The 15,000-nt window shown below is 37.1% G+C and overlaps 1 protein-coding gene across 2 annotated transcripts in view; it reads left to right on the forward strand.

Annotated features, from left to right (window-relative positions):
• The first annotated feature begins 857 nt into the window (after window positions 1–857).
• The window catches only part of LOC136846093 (uncharacterized), a 217,597-nt gene continuing 203,454 nt past the window's right edge, over window positions 858–15,000 (forward strand). For both annotated transcript variants that reach the window (XM_067116810.1, XM_067116812.1), the window contains exon 1: window positions 858–2,258. In XM_067116810.1, coding sequence (XP_066972911.1) covers window positions 2,052–2,258 — 207 coding nt within the window. In that variant the 5' untranslated portion in view covers window positions 858–2,051. The remainder of the gene's footprint in view (window positions 2,259–15,000) is intronic.

The raw sequence follows: 15,000 nt of genomic DNA on the forward strand, positions 1-15,000 counted from the left end.
TTTCAAGTACGTTGTCCAATTATTTGTCTAGACTTTTACATTCGACTAAATTTTCTTCAAACTTGATATTTTCCTTCCTAAAATCACTGGTAGATTGCTCTGATATCAAAACCTAACGTTACGATCAATAGTTATTGACGCAGAAAACACAGGTTTTATTAATGCATTTTGCAAGAAGTAACATTACTGTTGAAAACATTCTTGCTTTGCTTAAAAAACTGAAAATTCTTCCACATTTTATATGTGAAAGACGCAACATTTAACTTTAACAACGATGAAAAGAAAATATAGAACAAAGACTTTCTTTAAACACAATGACTTTGGAAATGATCAACGTATGACGCAATGCAAACTTTCACCTTGGCAAATACAAAGCATTACAGATCTAATATTGATTCAGCGAAAGAGTGGAGGCACTGCAGATATCAGTAAGAATTCACATCAACTTCCATTTTCACGAGGGAATATACGATACGCCAGGTACTGGTCGTCGGTAACACAATCAATTACTCATTTCGTTTCCCTTTCATTTGTATCTTTCCTTTATCCAGGCCGTTGGGGGCTGGAAAACAAAGCGGTGGCAAATGTGATGGAAACATGACTAAGGCCTTTTGTTCGGATCTCATTTACGATCAACCGTCCCCAGTTACGATAAACTTACTTGATCTGCATCACCTTACCTCTCTCGCTTCGCAAAGACAATCCGGTGATCAAACAGTCAACTGTAATTCGTTGTAATAAACGACACAGTACAGTACTGATCAAAATACAGGGTGCCAATGTTTGTGTAATCGTGCGCCTGGCAGCGCCTCGAGTCAGGGACTTGCCCTTCCAGGGAGGAGCAGCAGGCAGCTGACTGCCCAAGACTGTAGTCGTCACTGGTCCAAGGAGGAAAGTGTTCGTTGTCTTGTTGTATGTCCCGTCGCTGTGTCTGAATGTCTTGCCAGCGTGTCTGTGTTCCGTTTAAATCCACAAAGCCCTGTCCACCTGTCATTTTCTCACTTGTATAAAACTGCAGTTTCTCATCGCGTGTCTAGTGATACTGTCATTATCCCACAAAAGAGAGAGGCTGGTTCCAATCACGCTTGCTTGCTTTGATCAAGCAACTAATTTGCCCTCGGAGCCGACGATAATGTGTATCTGTTAAAATCGACTGCACTGGGTGACAATTAAGTACGTTCATTCCAGCAACGTTAAACTTTCAACGGCTGTCATCCAAGAACCGTAATTTGATTCCGATAAACGTAGTTTTCGACATTCCAGAGAGGTTGCGTCATAGGCTCTGGTGGGGTTACGTTTTCCCGGCTGTCGTAAAAAATTGCAAATAACCCTCCTGTACAGTACACCCGTGTGGCAATCGCTTGCTTTAGATGCATTTTACTGGCTCCTGCAGTCAATAAGTTCCACTGTGATGTGTCATTCACGCCAGGGCGAATCGAGGAGGGTCCAGCGCTGCCATCTGACCCCAAGCAAAGAGAGATGAAACTCAAATATTATTAGCATACCATTTAGCGGTAGTACTCAGCAGGGCGCCTGTTGCTTTGCTAGCCTTGCAGGCAACGTAAGGTTTTCGACCCGCTATTGGTCATAACGTATAACCTTTTGTTTCTCTTGACCCGACAAAACAACAGATACGTCAGCGAGGGCCTTCTAAATAAATCCTACATCCATCCAAACCAAAAGTTCGTTGTTATTTGTAAATTTTTATGCAGAGTGATGACCACATACGTTAATCTTGATCCTCCTAGAGGTTGCTGACACGGGGAGAGATGTGCAGAGCTTTGGTTAGACAGCCTAAGGACAAGCGACCCTGGCGTAGCACGTAACAGAACCCCAGACTTGACAAAAAGATTGGAGAAAACACACGTAGACAGATTTACTACCATTAGATAAAACAAATAATAAGTGACTCAACAACAGTGGGAGAGTGTTATGAAAAAAGCATTAGCGAAGCGAAGCCTCTAGGGACAAGGAGTAAGGAGAAACTGACGAGAACAGAAAGCAACCACTCGCATTCTACCCAAGAAGAACGACTCAAACCTCTCTCAAAGATGGCTTCTCAAGGAGCACACCCCGCCTGCCTCTTCCTGGCCCTCACTCTGCTCGTGACGGCGGCGGCGACGGTGATCCTATGCACTGCCATCCTCACCAACCACTGGGAGCTCATCAGCTTCGACAGGGAAGCCGTGGAGGCCATTGCGGCCAAGTTCAACGATACCCATACCCTCGAATGGCTGTGGGATGGGAAGGTCGGAAAGGTGAGAGGGAAAAAAATAAACGATTGATTTTCAGGAAATCAGTAAGTGAAGGTTATTATTTGTTATTTAAATGTTATTTAAATGCGTGTGCGCACACAGACAGACAGCCAGACACCACACACACACACACACACACACACACACACACACACATATATATATATATATATATATATATATATATATATATATATATATATATATATTATATGTAAATATATTAGAAATAATCGACACACAATCACGTGTGGAACAGAAATAAATCTCTGACTCACATCAGGATCGAACACAAGTCTTTCAATTGAAAGGCAAGGGCGCTGCCCACTAGACCACACAAGTCATAGAAGAATTTGGAACCTGAGTGCCACTGCGCACAAGGAATTACCTAGGTAAGCTAACTGCTTGCATACCAGCGCGCTGAGTCGGGAAGTTGGGGAAAACACGCAGTTAGCTTGCACAGGTAATTCCTTGTGTGCAGTGGCACTCAGGTTCCAACTTCTTTTATGAATTGTGTGGCCTAGTCGGCAGCGCCCTTTCAATTGAAAGACCTTGGTTCGATCCTGATGTGATTCAGAAATTATATATATATATATATATATATATATATATATATATATATATATATATATATATATATATATATATATTATATAGAACTTACAAGTCAGTTTTACTTCTTTATGTCTTCACATTTTGTATATGCTTGTCACTACAAAGCCTGAGCTCCAAATGAAGAAACAAGCATGTAGAGTAAATGGATGTAAATATTGAGTTGTTTATAAAATCATGAATGTTCATCAAATGTTGACGTAGACAGAAAGTACAAGAATTTAATGTGAAACCAGACATTTCTATTATTTTATAGATCCATTTGAATATTTAACATTTACTTCCACACAGGTCCTAGGTCTTTTAATATCACCAGAGAGAATACGGACCGTGATTTATCGAGATCCGACCAAATTCCAGGTACTGAAGCAATTCGGTGCTGTAATGATATTGACACTGCAAACACGCTTAGTTTATCGGTGTCAGAGCCGTAAATGGTCAATTAGTGTTTTCCTTTTCTTTTTTCTTTTTGGATATTCTTATGCCACTGAATGAATATGTATACCTGTTATTTTTCTCAGCTGTCAGGGAAAGTAAATGAATATGTATATCTGCTATTTGGATACTCTCATGCCACTGAATGAATATGTATACCTGTTATTTTTCTCAGCTGTCAGGGAAAGTAAATGAATATGTATATCTGCTATTTGGATACTCTCATGCCACTGAATGAATATGTATACCTGTTATTTTTCTCAGTTGTCAGGGAAAGTAAATGAATATGTATATCTGCTATTTTCTCCCTCTGTCAAGGAAAGCAATGGTCAGAATGCAAGGATACAGAAAGAGTACTAAGCATTGAATTATAGACTATTAAGCATACCAGAGTTTAGATACTAGCACAGGTTTTAGAAAGTTCAAACATTGAGAATTCTATCACTTTTGCAAGGGAAGACTGATGGCTATATAATTCTTTTATGACGAACATAGGGCAAGACTTAATTCCCAAAGGCAACCCCCTTCTATTATAGTATGTAAAGTAGTATGAATAAGGGACAACGAAACTGCTAACGAAGAGCAGAGTAATAATTTATGCATTTCCTCCATAATATCGAAGAGGAACAAGCATTCGGAAATTAATACTCCGACCTAACTGACAGGTGGTGCCGCCAGTGCACCTCTCGAAGTGCACTGTTGGCGTTACTAAAAGGTTCTTTGCAGCGTCCCTTCGGTCCCTAGCTGCAACCCCTTTCATTCCTTTTACTGTACCTCCATTCATATTATCTTTCTTCCAACTTACTATCCACCCTCTCCTAACATCTATTTCATAGTGAAACTGCGAGGTTTACTTCCTATTGCACCTTTCAGACCTACCTACTCTCAATTTCCTTTCCAGCGCTGAATGACCTCATAGGTCCCAGTGCTTGGCCTTTAGCCTAAACTCTATGTTCCACTCCATTGGATAGAAAGTAGCTAAAAGCTCTTCCGCCTAAACAAAGATTCTGAGTATTTCGGTGCATATGCAATTTACCCTACGTCAAAGGAGTTTTTTTGTTTTTTTACCGTATTCACGTTTGATGAGCAATACAACAATGGCCTTTATGTAACCTGAGTTCAAGGGCTATTATCGGAAAATCAATTGGCCTCTCAAAAGGCGGACTGCAAGCAGTCTTTTGCACCAGTGTCCCTGAGTTGTGCTCGCACGCCGCTGGCGAAGTGTGTACGAAACAAATATGTTTTATTTTTTTTTATGGGAAGTAAACGCGTTCATTTACAAAAGCAAATAAAAAATGGGCCGAAGTTTCTTCAGCGCAATCGAGTTTTCTGTACAGCCGCCACAGCGTATAATCAAGGCCACCGAGAATAGATCTATCTTTCGGTGGTCTCGATATAATGCTGTATGAGCCGCGGCCCATGAAACTTTAACCACGGCCCGGTGGTGGCCTGGCCTATATCGTTGCCAGAAGCACTTTTATGGCTAACTTTAACCTTAAATAAAAAAAAACTACTGAGGCTAGAAGGCTGCAATTTGGTACGTTTGATGGTTGAAGGGTGGATGATCAACATACCAATTTGCAGCCCTCTAGCCTCAGTAGTTTTTAAGATCTGAGGGCGGACAGAAAAAGTGCGGACAGCAAAAAGTGCAGACGGACAGACAAAGCAGGCACAATAGTTTTCTGTTACAGAAAACTAAAAATGACCTTGTTTACATATCAAGTTGCAATGACTAAATTTTCAATGTCTCTCAAATGGGAGGAAAGCGATTAATCTTGCATCCGGTGAGTTTTGATATTCTGTGAATTATTGATTACTTTTGTTTAGGCTTTTAAAATCTTATTGCCGGTAAATTTCAAAGCAAAATTGTCAATATTATCCCACTTTAAAATAGCCTTAGATCCCAGCTTCAAAAGGCAACACACTTCATACTTAATAAACCCCATTAATCACTGATATCTATTACGAAAATGATAAAAAAATTGCAAAGACTTTCGTCAAATGTCTAAGCGTAAGTACGGAGCTATAACTAGTCTTAGAAAGCATGAGAGAAAGAAGGTTTTTTTTGTCATCTTTTGGCGATAACTTGCAGTTCGGAGACTAAGAATAAAAAGGCTCTTCGTCAATCATTTCGACTAAAGCACGAAACCTAATATTAATTTGTTCATGGATCCAATATTATTTATTAATGAAAAACGTATTCAGTAACCTTCAGAAACCAATTACTTGTTAATACGATATCCAAAGCGCTTCAGAATGAATACTTGGTCTGTGAGACGCAGGGGAAATGTAGCACGGCGTATTTTCTAAGTTCCCCCTCGCTGTTGGCATGTGTATTTGCATAATTATATAAACGAAACAACAATGAATAAATATATGTGTATATATATATTCTTATATATATATAATTATATGTATATATGTGTATATATATGTATATATACATACATACGTACATACACACACATATATACATGTTATAAAAACGATATTAAATGCATGGCTTATAAAATGTGCATATATACAGGCCCCTGATTACGTAAACAATATATTAGATCACACGTGCAGGCGAACACACGCATACAGACACACACACACACATTGTATATATATATATATATATATATATATATATATATATATATATATATATATATATATATATATATATATATATATATATATATATATATATATATATATATATATATATATATATATATATATATATATATATATATATATATATATATATATATATATATATATATATATATATATATATATATATATATATATATATATATATATATATATACACACACACACATACACACACATACATATATATATATATATATATATATATATATATATATATATATATATATATATATATATATATATATATATATATATATATGTGTGTGTGTGTGTGTGTGTGTGTGTGTGTGTGTGTGTGTGCATAAACAAATATATATTACGTCGTGCAGCCATTTTGAACCGTTACATAGCAAGTGGAATTTTATCCGAAATCGATCACACAGCTACAGGTGAACCATCGAATTTTTTATTAATTTATTTTTTTTTTCTTTCTTTTTTTTTTTTTTTACTGAGCAGCACCACTTTCTGGCTGACAAAGGAGACTTGGAACTCGTGGAACTATAACGCGATAATAAAATACTTTGCACGAACTCAGTTATGCGGAGTTTCACATTGATCGTGTCTAATGATCGAGTTTTTTTTTTTTTTTTTACGTTTACCTCGAATTCCGGGAAAAGTATGCTGAATTCACTAAAAGTTAATAGTTGACGCCCGGAACACTTGCTGACAAAGCAGCACCCTGCGTGTGTTAGTCCAAGAGAATATTTTTTTTATATGAAACATTCTCGCGTTTTCCTGTGAGCGTATTTTTTCACCTATGTCAAATTTAAAATAAATATAGCTTTGAGATTATCGTAAATGTGTTTGTTGGTATTAATAAAATACCTCTTCTCTCATTTGTCTTACGTTTAATTGCGTCGTGTTCAAAGCTTGTATTGAAAACAAATATAATACCCATTAGATCCAAAGATTAACGAAGGGAAATTCATCTGGATACCAAGATCCTACAATAATCCCTATTCAACAAATTTAAAGTCGTCATATTCGTAACAAGAGCGTCCGGAAATCGCAAACCTCAGCCAAAAGAACAATCAACAACCCCCCCCACCCCCGCCAACCTCTTCCCCTCCCTAACAGGGCTTTATTTTCTCGAGATGTAACCGAGTACGAGACCCTTCCCTGAAGAAAGCGGGACGCCATATCTTAAAAACTAACCATAGAATCTTCTTGAAAATAATCTCATTATGTTTCCCACACCCAAATTACCGTTCTGAGCAAAATGTAACTAACCTAACCCAACTTAACACAACCTAACCTAACATACGGGCATGGCAAAAAAAAAAAAAAAAAAAAAAAAAAACGGGGCAGGTGCAATACTAGTTTACATCTCAGGAATTTGCAACTGGGCTATCCTAAAAAGGTACCCTTATCTTGATCTCCCCTAAAAGCCATAATATTATCATTTTGTTGCCATCACGAACGGACGAACAAACAGACAAGCGTCCAACATTCCAGACAAGAAAACAAACAGGCAAACGAACAGGCCCAAAAATATGACCTACTCGGACGAAGATAAATCGTGGAAATTCCGAACTCGAGAGTCGCTGGTTTAATCGGTCCCTATGTCATTTTTTTTTTTCTATATGTAGAATTCTCTTACTTCTTTTAACCTGCTCCCAGAAATGGTAATCTTGGTCTCTTCATTACGAAATTACAAATGCTCTTGGAAATGGCCTTTTTTGGCTTACTTTTTTCGTTATTCATTATCTACGAAGTTTTATTATCATTATCGTTCATTTACTTGTACCTTAGTACTTGCTTTACTTCTGTCGGAACTTATTTTTTTTTCTAGTTTCTCGTAACCTGTCCGTTACTCATTTTCTTGCTTCTTTAATGTCTTTATCCTTTCCATTGCTTCTTTCTACGATTAACTTTAGTTAAAGACTCTGCTTTCTTTTATTTCTTTTGTGCTGCATCAAATAATCCTATTGTGCCTTTCAGGTTTTATTTTCTTTTCATAAATTTTTCCATTTCTACATATTCTCCGCTACGCATCGTCTAGTAAATATTAAATGCTAAAAAATTCAACATTTAAATAAAGAAGGCGTACAAGAACTTTCTTAGTCGAGTAAATATTAAATGCTTAAAAATTCAACATTCAAATAAAGAAGGCGTACAAGAACTTTCTTAGTCGAGTAAATATTAAATGCTAAAAAATTCAACATTCAAATAAAGAGATGTACAAGAACTTTCTTAGTCGAGTAAATATTAAATGCTTAAAAATTCAACATTCAAATAAAGAGATGTACAAGAACTTTCTTAGTCGAGTAAATATTAAATGCTAAAAAATTCAACATTCAAATAAAGAGATGTACAAGAACTTTCTTAGTCGAGTAAATATTAAATGCTAAAAAATTCAACATTCAAATAAAGAGATGTACAAGAACATCAACTCATCCGCTGATTGTTGGAGAGAGACTTAAAGAAGTTCCTCCCATGCCTTCCCTTCGTCTCCAGAGCCATAACTGCAGTGTCACTGGGAATACGATCATTTAGGAGTGGTCTCTCTCTCTCTCTCTCTCTCTCTCTCTCTCTCTCTCTCTCTCTCTCTCTCTCTCTCTCTGTCTGTGTCGTCGAAAAATTTTATGGGTCGGAAATTGAACTCTTAAAGAAAGCATCTCTGGAGGGGTTCCTTGACACTAATTGTTTTAGACCCTCCCATCTAATGGGAGAACAGAGCTCGACCCGAAACTAGTCAAAAGTCTGGTGACGTGGCCTAGTTCTCTGACGGGTGGGATCCCGGAAAACTGGAGCCAAGGCTGAGGTGGTTTTTGGATATGTACGTCATGTATCTCTCTCTCTCTCTCTCTCTCTCTCTCTCTCTCTCTCTCTTCGAGATATATATATATATATATATATATATATATATATATATATATATATATATATATATATATATATATATATATATATATATATATATATATATATATATATATATTACGTATGTAATCAACGGATAGGTTTGCTGAAAGCAAATGGATGTTACAGACTAATACACACATAAACAAAGCCACTCCAACATCTTCTAAAAACATAACAGACACCTCACACGTCTCGAACTGTCGGACTACCCGCCCAGTTCTCCTCGTGCTGCTGGGAGACAGGGAGCGGGGGATTCGGTAATACATGTACACATTCGTTACCGGGGTCTAAGCAATGTCAGGCAGGGCAGCCGGTCGAGGTTACGGCCTACCCCACCGCCAAATCAAAGTCCTTCAAAGAAGGCACCGTGCTTACCCCATATAAAAAAATGGGTACAAAAGCACCTTAAAACGAAGAAGATATATATATATATATATATATATATATATATATATATATATATATATATATATATATATAGATATATAGTTCTTGTACGCCTTCTTTATTTGAATGTAAATTTTTCTTTCATTTAATATTTACTGAACTTCATTTAGCATTTACTGGACTATGCAAGTCCTTCAAAAGAAGGCATCGTGCATACCCCATACAAAAAATGGGATAAAGCAAGTTAAAAGAAGAAGAAGAAGAAGGTGTTAGAGAATGTGTAAAAATGGAAAAATTCATAAAAAGAAAATAAATACTTTAAGGCGTAATGAAATTATTATATTATATATATATATATATATATATATATATATATATATATATATATATATATATATATATATATATATATATATATACAATATACATTCACATATATGTGCACATATGTAAATATATATGTGTATGTGTGTCAATACAAATAAAAGCATGAAACACACCTCGAGTTCAGATTACGATGTAATACGCAAGCAAGGATTTGAGAAAGAGAGGAGTTTAATTGAAAGTTTACATTCACATGCCATATTTTCGAGTAACAATCTAAACAGGAAAAACTCTACTATGGACGTTATGCAAATCTAGCGACTTTCAAATCCTAGAATGTCTTCCAAAACTGAACCAGGCAGCCATAAGCGCATGTTACACTTGCTTCAATCACTTATTCCAATGACTTTCGGGCCTCATTGTGATCCATTGCCGCTGGATATTTTATAGAGTAGGGGCTTAACCACAATATGCTTAACCCCTTCCATCCGGGATGTATTGTTTGACTGATTCGTTTCTGTAAACTGGCGTTGCAATGATATGGTGGGGGAATAGTTGGCTGGAGGTACTGGCCAATACTTTCCTATAATTACAAGTATTCCTATACCTTATACAATGACGGTAACCCGACATTTAATTCTCTAGTGAGCCAGAGGCACTTTTAGTGAGCCAGAGTTAAAATTCCAACTGGAAAACCCCGTACATTAAACAAGTGAGCCATGGCTTAATTTTCAGGGGGGAAACTCGCCCATGCTGAACAAGTGAGCCGTAGTTTAATTCCCAGTGGAAAGCAAGCCAAGGTTTAATTCCTAGGGCAATATTCCCTATCGTGAACAAGTGAACTACAATTAACTCCTTATAGGAAACTATTAGTACAGGGGCCACTGACTTGAAATTCAAGCTTCCAAAGACTGTTGGTTTCACCCTCCTACCGCAGACCCAACACCGCGGCAGTAACTGATCATGATACAGAGCCAGTGATTTATTCATCGCCCTGCGGGGAGGCGCGAACTCGCGACATCTGAGCGGCATGCCACGACCATACCAGCGGACCAGCTAAAACTACGTAGGAGACAGTGAGTCCCAGTGTAATTCCAAGTGGGAAACTCTATATATTGAGTCACTCAGCCTTAGTTTCATTCCCAAACTGGAACCTCTCTCGTTGAGCCAATGACTCCCGAGTTAATTCCCAGTGGGAAGCCCCTTAAAGTGAACCTTTGAGCCACAGTTTAATCCCCAGCAAATAACGCCTCACACTCAGCCACTGAGCCACAGTTTAATTCCAGAAGGACTCTTATTCCATCGAACTTGTGAACCTCGGTTTAATTCCAAATGGGGAACTCCTGCTACTGCGTCAGAGAGTCAAAACTTAAAGTCTAGTGGGGAACTCTTACTATGAACCCGTGAGCCAGTTTGATTGCCAGTGAAAAACTCCCGGCAATGAGCCAATGAGCCAAAGTTTTAATTTTCCAGTGGGAACTCCTTACAAAGAGCCAGTGAGACATCTCCATTCCTGTCAGTTACGAAACAATAGCGTTATTCGAAATTCAGTACGGAACACTTGGGATTAGACGGTAAAATTTCAAATAATACTATCAAAAGGAAAGGCCCTCACTTTCCTGATACTGTAACTGCCGAGTGTGAGATGTAGAATTTCTAAGTTTTATTCAACGCTTTGAAGATGTATTGCTTCTGTTGTTGATACTTTTGTTTTCCTTTTTTGTTGTCCATATTTAGTTTTATATATTTTCTTCAAACTCGTGCATGTGAGACATACGTTAACACAATTAAAAGACGAAAAAAATCTTCGTCTACCTTTATCTAATATTACCAGTCTGCCGATGAAATCTAGACAAAAAATAATGGACACGCTTACAATTCAACCGTATATACAAATATCTCTCCTTTATTTCCTTATTTTTCCCTCTCTTTCTCGTAACTCAATTTCAGTCCAGTTTGGCGACTGTTTCATCTCTCCGAAAACCTTTATTACGTTAACCGTTCTCAGTGAAAGAACTCTTATTCTTTATGGGCTATTCTAGGCTATTCATAAAAATCATAATAATAATAAAAAAATTTAAAATTCTTCTGATGTCGGTCCCATGACACTCGTATCAAGTTTTCCCTTTATTAGTTCAGAAACAAAATGTTTGGTTTTTTTTTATCCAACATTACTCTTTCTCCCGAGAGAGAACCTGTCATCCCAGGTCCCTTTAATTCAACTGGAAAAATCTTCATAAGAGTCAAACAGATGATGATCTTCGTATCCCTGGTTAGGCTCACATTCTTCACCCCCTCTCATATCCTGTCAACAATATTCATATTTCACCCACACTCACGCCTGTCATGTCGCCAAAGTTTTTTTTTTTTTTACTTTTTTCCTTGGCAGTCTTCATCCCCTCTCATAGTCCACGGAAAATGATTTTTCTTATATCTTATCTCCGTCATTTCACCGGCAATCTTTAGTCGATTTATTGTTACACAAAAATGAAGCTACTTTTTACTGTCACCTCACCCAACATCTTCATTAGCTGTGTTATTATTAAACAAGTACAAAAAATGGGCAATCGAGTTTTCTGTACAGCCGCTACAGCGTATGATCAAGGCCACCGAAAATAGATCTATCTTGCGGTGGTCTCGGTATAATGCCGATGTATGAGCCGCGGCCCATGAAACTTTAACAACAGGCCGGTGGTGGCCTGGCCCTTATCGTTGCCAGAAGCACGATTATGGCTAACTTTAACCTTAAATTAAATATAATAACTACTGAGGCCAGAGGGCTGCAATTTGGTATGTTTGATGATTGGAGGGTGGATGATCAACATACAATCTGCAGCCCTCTAGTCTCAGTAGTTTTTAAGATCTGAGGGCGGATAGTCAAAGCTGCCACAATAGTTTTTCTTTTATAGAAAACTAAAAAAAAATTCCTCTTCTTTGTTATTTCACTCACAATCTTCATTTCCTCAATAAATTACTCTACCTTATTAGTTCACCCTTAACCTTCACTCTCTTCGATAATCTACAAAAACTCTTCGATAATCTACAAAAACTCACTTTTCCTTTTTTCTCCAGGAATCTTTCTTCGTTTGATCCCCCCCCCCACACCCCGCTTCCCCACCTAAAAAAAACCATATCCTTTGTCATATCACTTTGAAATAAAACTTCATCTTGTCACAAGAAAAACAAATCATTTATGTTTTCTCTTTTAACTTCCTTTTTAAAAATTGTCTTTGTTCGTCTGCCCATCGAAACATTCCCTTGATGTCTGGTTACATATCCTCGGAAAATCGTTAGTTCTCTTTTCTCTCTTTTTCTAATTAATCAACGTAAATCAACGTTCACTTTATGTTTTTTTTTTCATAAGACTCTTAATAGCCATTGTTATTTCACCTAGCTAAATTCTTGTTGTATCTTTTTTCCTAATTAAACCAAACCTAACTTCACCCGGACGTCCTTGTCTCACAGGTGCGTAGTCGGGATCCCTCAGTGCGCATGCTCAGCTTTGAAGGACTCTTGCCTTACTCGACTCGATAAAGCTAGATTCCATTTAACATGACGGACATTCTTTTTTATTCATTTAGCAAAAAAAATTGCAAAATTTTTCTTTCGTAATTTCACTGATCAATATTTTCACTCTTTGATCCAAGAATTTTTAAATTGCCTTTATTTCAACGTCAATTTCTCTTCGCTGTTCCGCGGTTATTCTTTTCTGTCTCTGCCAGATGACTTTTCGTAGAGATGTGTTATGCAACTAGAAGGGGATCGTCAGTCTTCTTGTCAGTTTTCTGTAAAAGAAAACTGTTGATACGGCTATTTACCTGTCCGTTCGCGCTTTTTCTTTCCGCCCTCAGAGCTTGAAAACTACTAAGGCTAGAGGGCTGCAAATTGGTATGTTGACCATCCACATTCCAATCATCAAAACATTCCAGATTGCAGCCCTCTAGCATCAGTAGTTTTTATTTTATTTAAGGTTGAAGTTAGCCATGATCGTGCGTCTGGCACCGCTACAGGTGCCGACAACACATGCCACCACCGGGCCGTGACTGAGAGTTTCATACAGCATTATAAGCTATACATAAAACTCGATTGCGCCGAAGAAACTTCGGCGCTTTTTTGTTATTTACAGACAAAACATATGAACGTTTTTGTACACGACATTACAAAGAAAACGGAGATTGCCGCCGAAAACGTAACAAAGCTCAATCTTTTCAATGACTGGTAGTTCAATAACATAAAAAACAAACCAATATAGACTACATTATAATTAAATCTTTTTCTTTTGCTGAGGAAAATATTGTAGTTTCAAGAGTCGAAATAGTAAGTGAAACAAGTATCTTGTCAGCGATTTCATAGGAAGCAAAAATTCCGTTAGTATTTGGGCTCCCAAACTTTCAACAAACTTTCAAAATCCAACTTATCATTTTGGTTGTATTTACTTTGTGATTTCGGTTCTGTTTGTTATTTTTTTTTACGACTGACATGTTGTTCTGCTGTTACGCCACACCCTACATTACCGTTTTTATTTATATTTATTTATTTTCAATTTATTTGTTTATTCTTGCTACATTTTGCTATCTGTGTTACGCCACACCCTAAATTACCGTTGTTATTTATCTGTTTATGTATTTATTTATTTATGTTATTTATTATTTATATATATATATATATATATATATATATATATATATTTATTTATTTATAGTTTTATTATATTTATTTATTTTTCATTTATTTTTTTATTTTTTATTTATTTTTTTATTTTTTTTATTTTTATTTTTTTATATATTTATTTATCTATCGTTTTATTTATCCATTTCTGCTCTTTCTGTCTGGACCAGAAAAACTTCACGTCCGGTGAAAACGAAAAGCGTCTACTGCCCTTCACATCCTTCCAGATTCTTGAGAACTTCATAACCATCTTTCTTAATTCACAAAACAAAGTGTCCGTTCTCAGAAGGACCCGCGTATCCGGACACCTCTCTCGGGCCCCCTCGAAAGCTACGAGCTATTGTCCGTCCTTCCTTCGGCTGAGAAGGACATCGACCTTTTCTTGCGTCGATTTTGGAGACAGCGAAGTCGAGGGTTCTTCATTTTGGCCACCTCTTTGTTTACCCTCGACGCCTCCGCTTTCGAAATGCTTCGTACCTGAGGTCTCTCTCGAGAGAGGTCTCAAAAGACGGCTGTGACGTCTGTCAAGATAGGTTGGACGGATTTCGAAATCTTCTTCTTCTTCTTCCACTTTTAGTTTTCTGTAAAGGAAAACTTTTTCTGTCCGCCTTCGAATCTTAAAAACTACTGAGGCTAGAGGGCTGCGAATTGGTATGTTGATCATCCACCCTCCAATCATCAAACATACCAAATTGCAGCCCTCTAGTTTCGGTAGTTTTTTAATTTTATTTAAGGTTAAAGTTGTCCATGATCATACGTCTGGCAACGCTATAGGACATGCCACCACCGG

This window comes from Macrobrachium rosenbergii, chromosome 14 (genome assembly GCF_040412425.1).
Source record: "Macrobrachium rosenbergii isolate ZJJX-2024 chromosome 14, ASM4041242v1, whole genome shotgun sequence".
Taxonomy (NCBI): Eukaryota; Metazoa; Arthropoda; class Malacostraca; order Decapoda; family Palaemonidae; genus Macrobrachium; species Macrobrachium rosenbergii.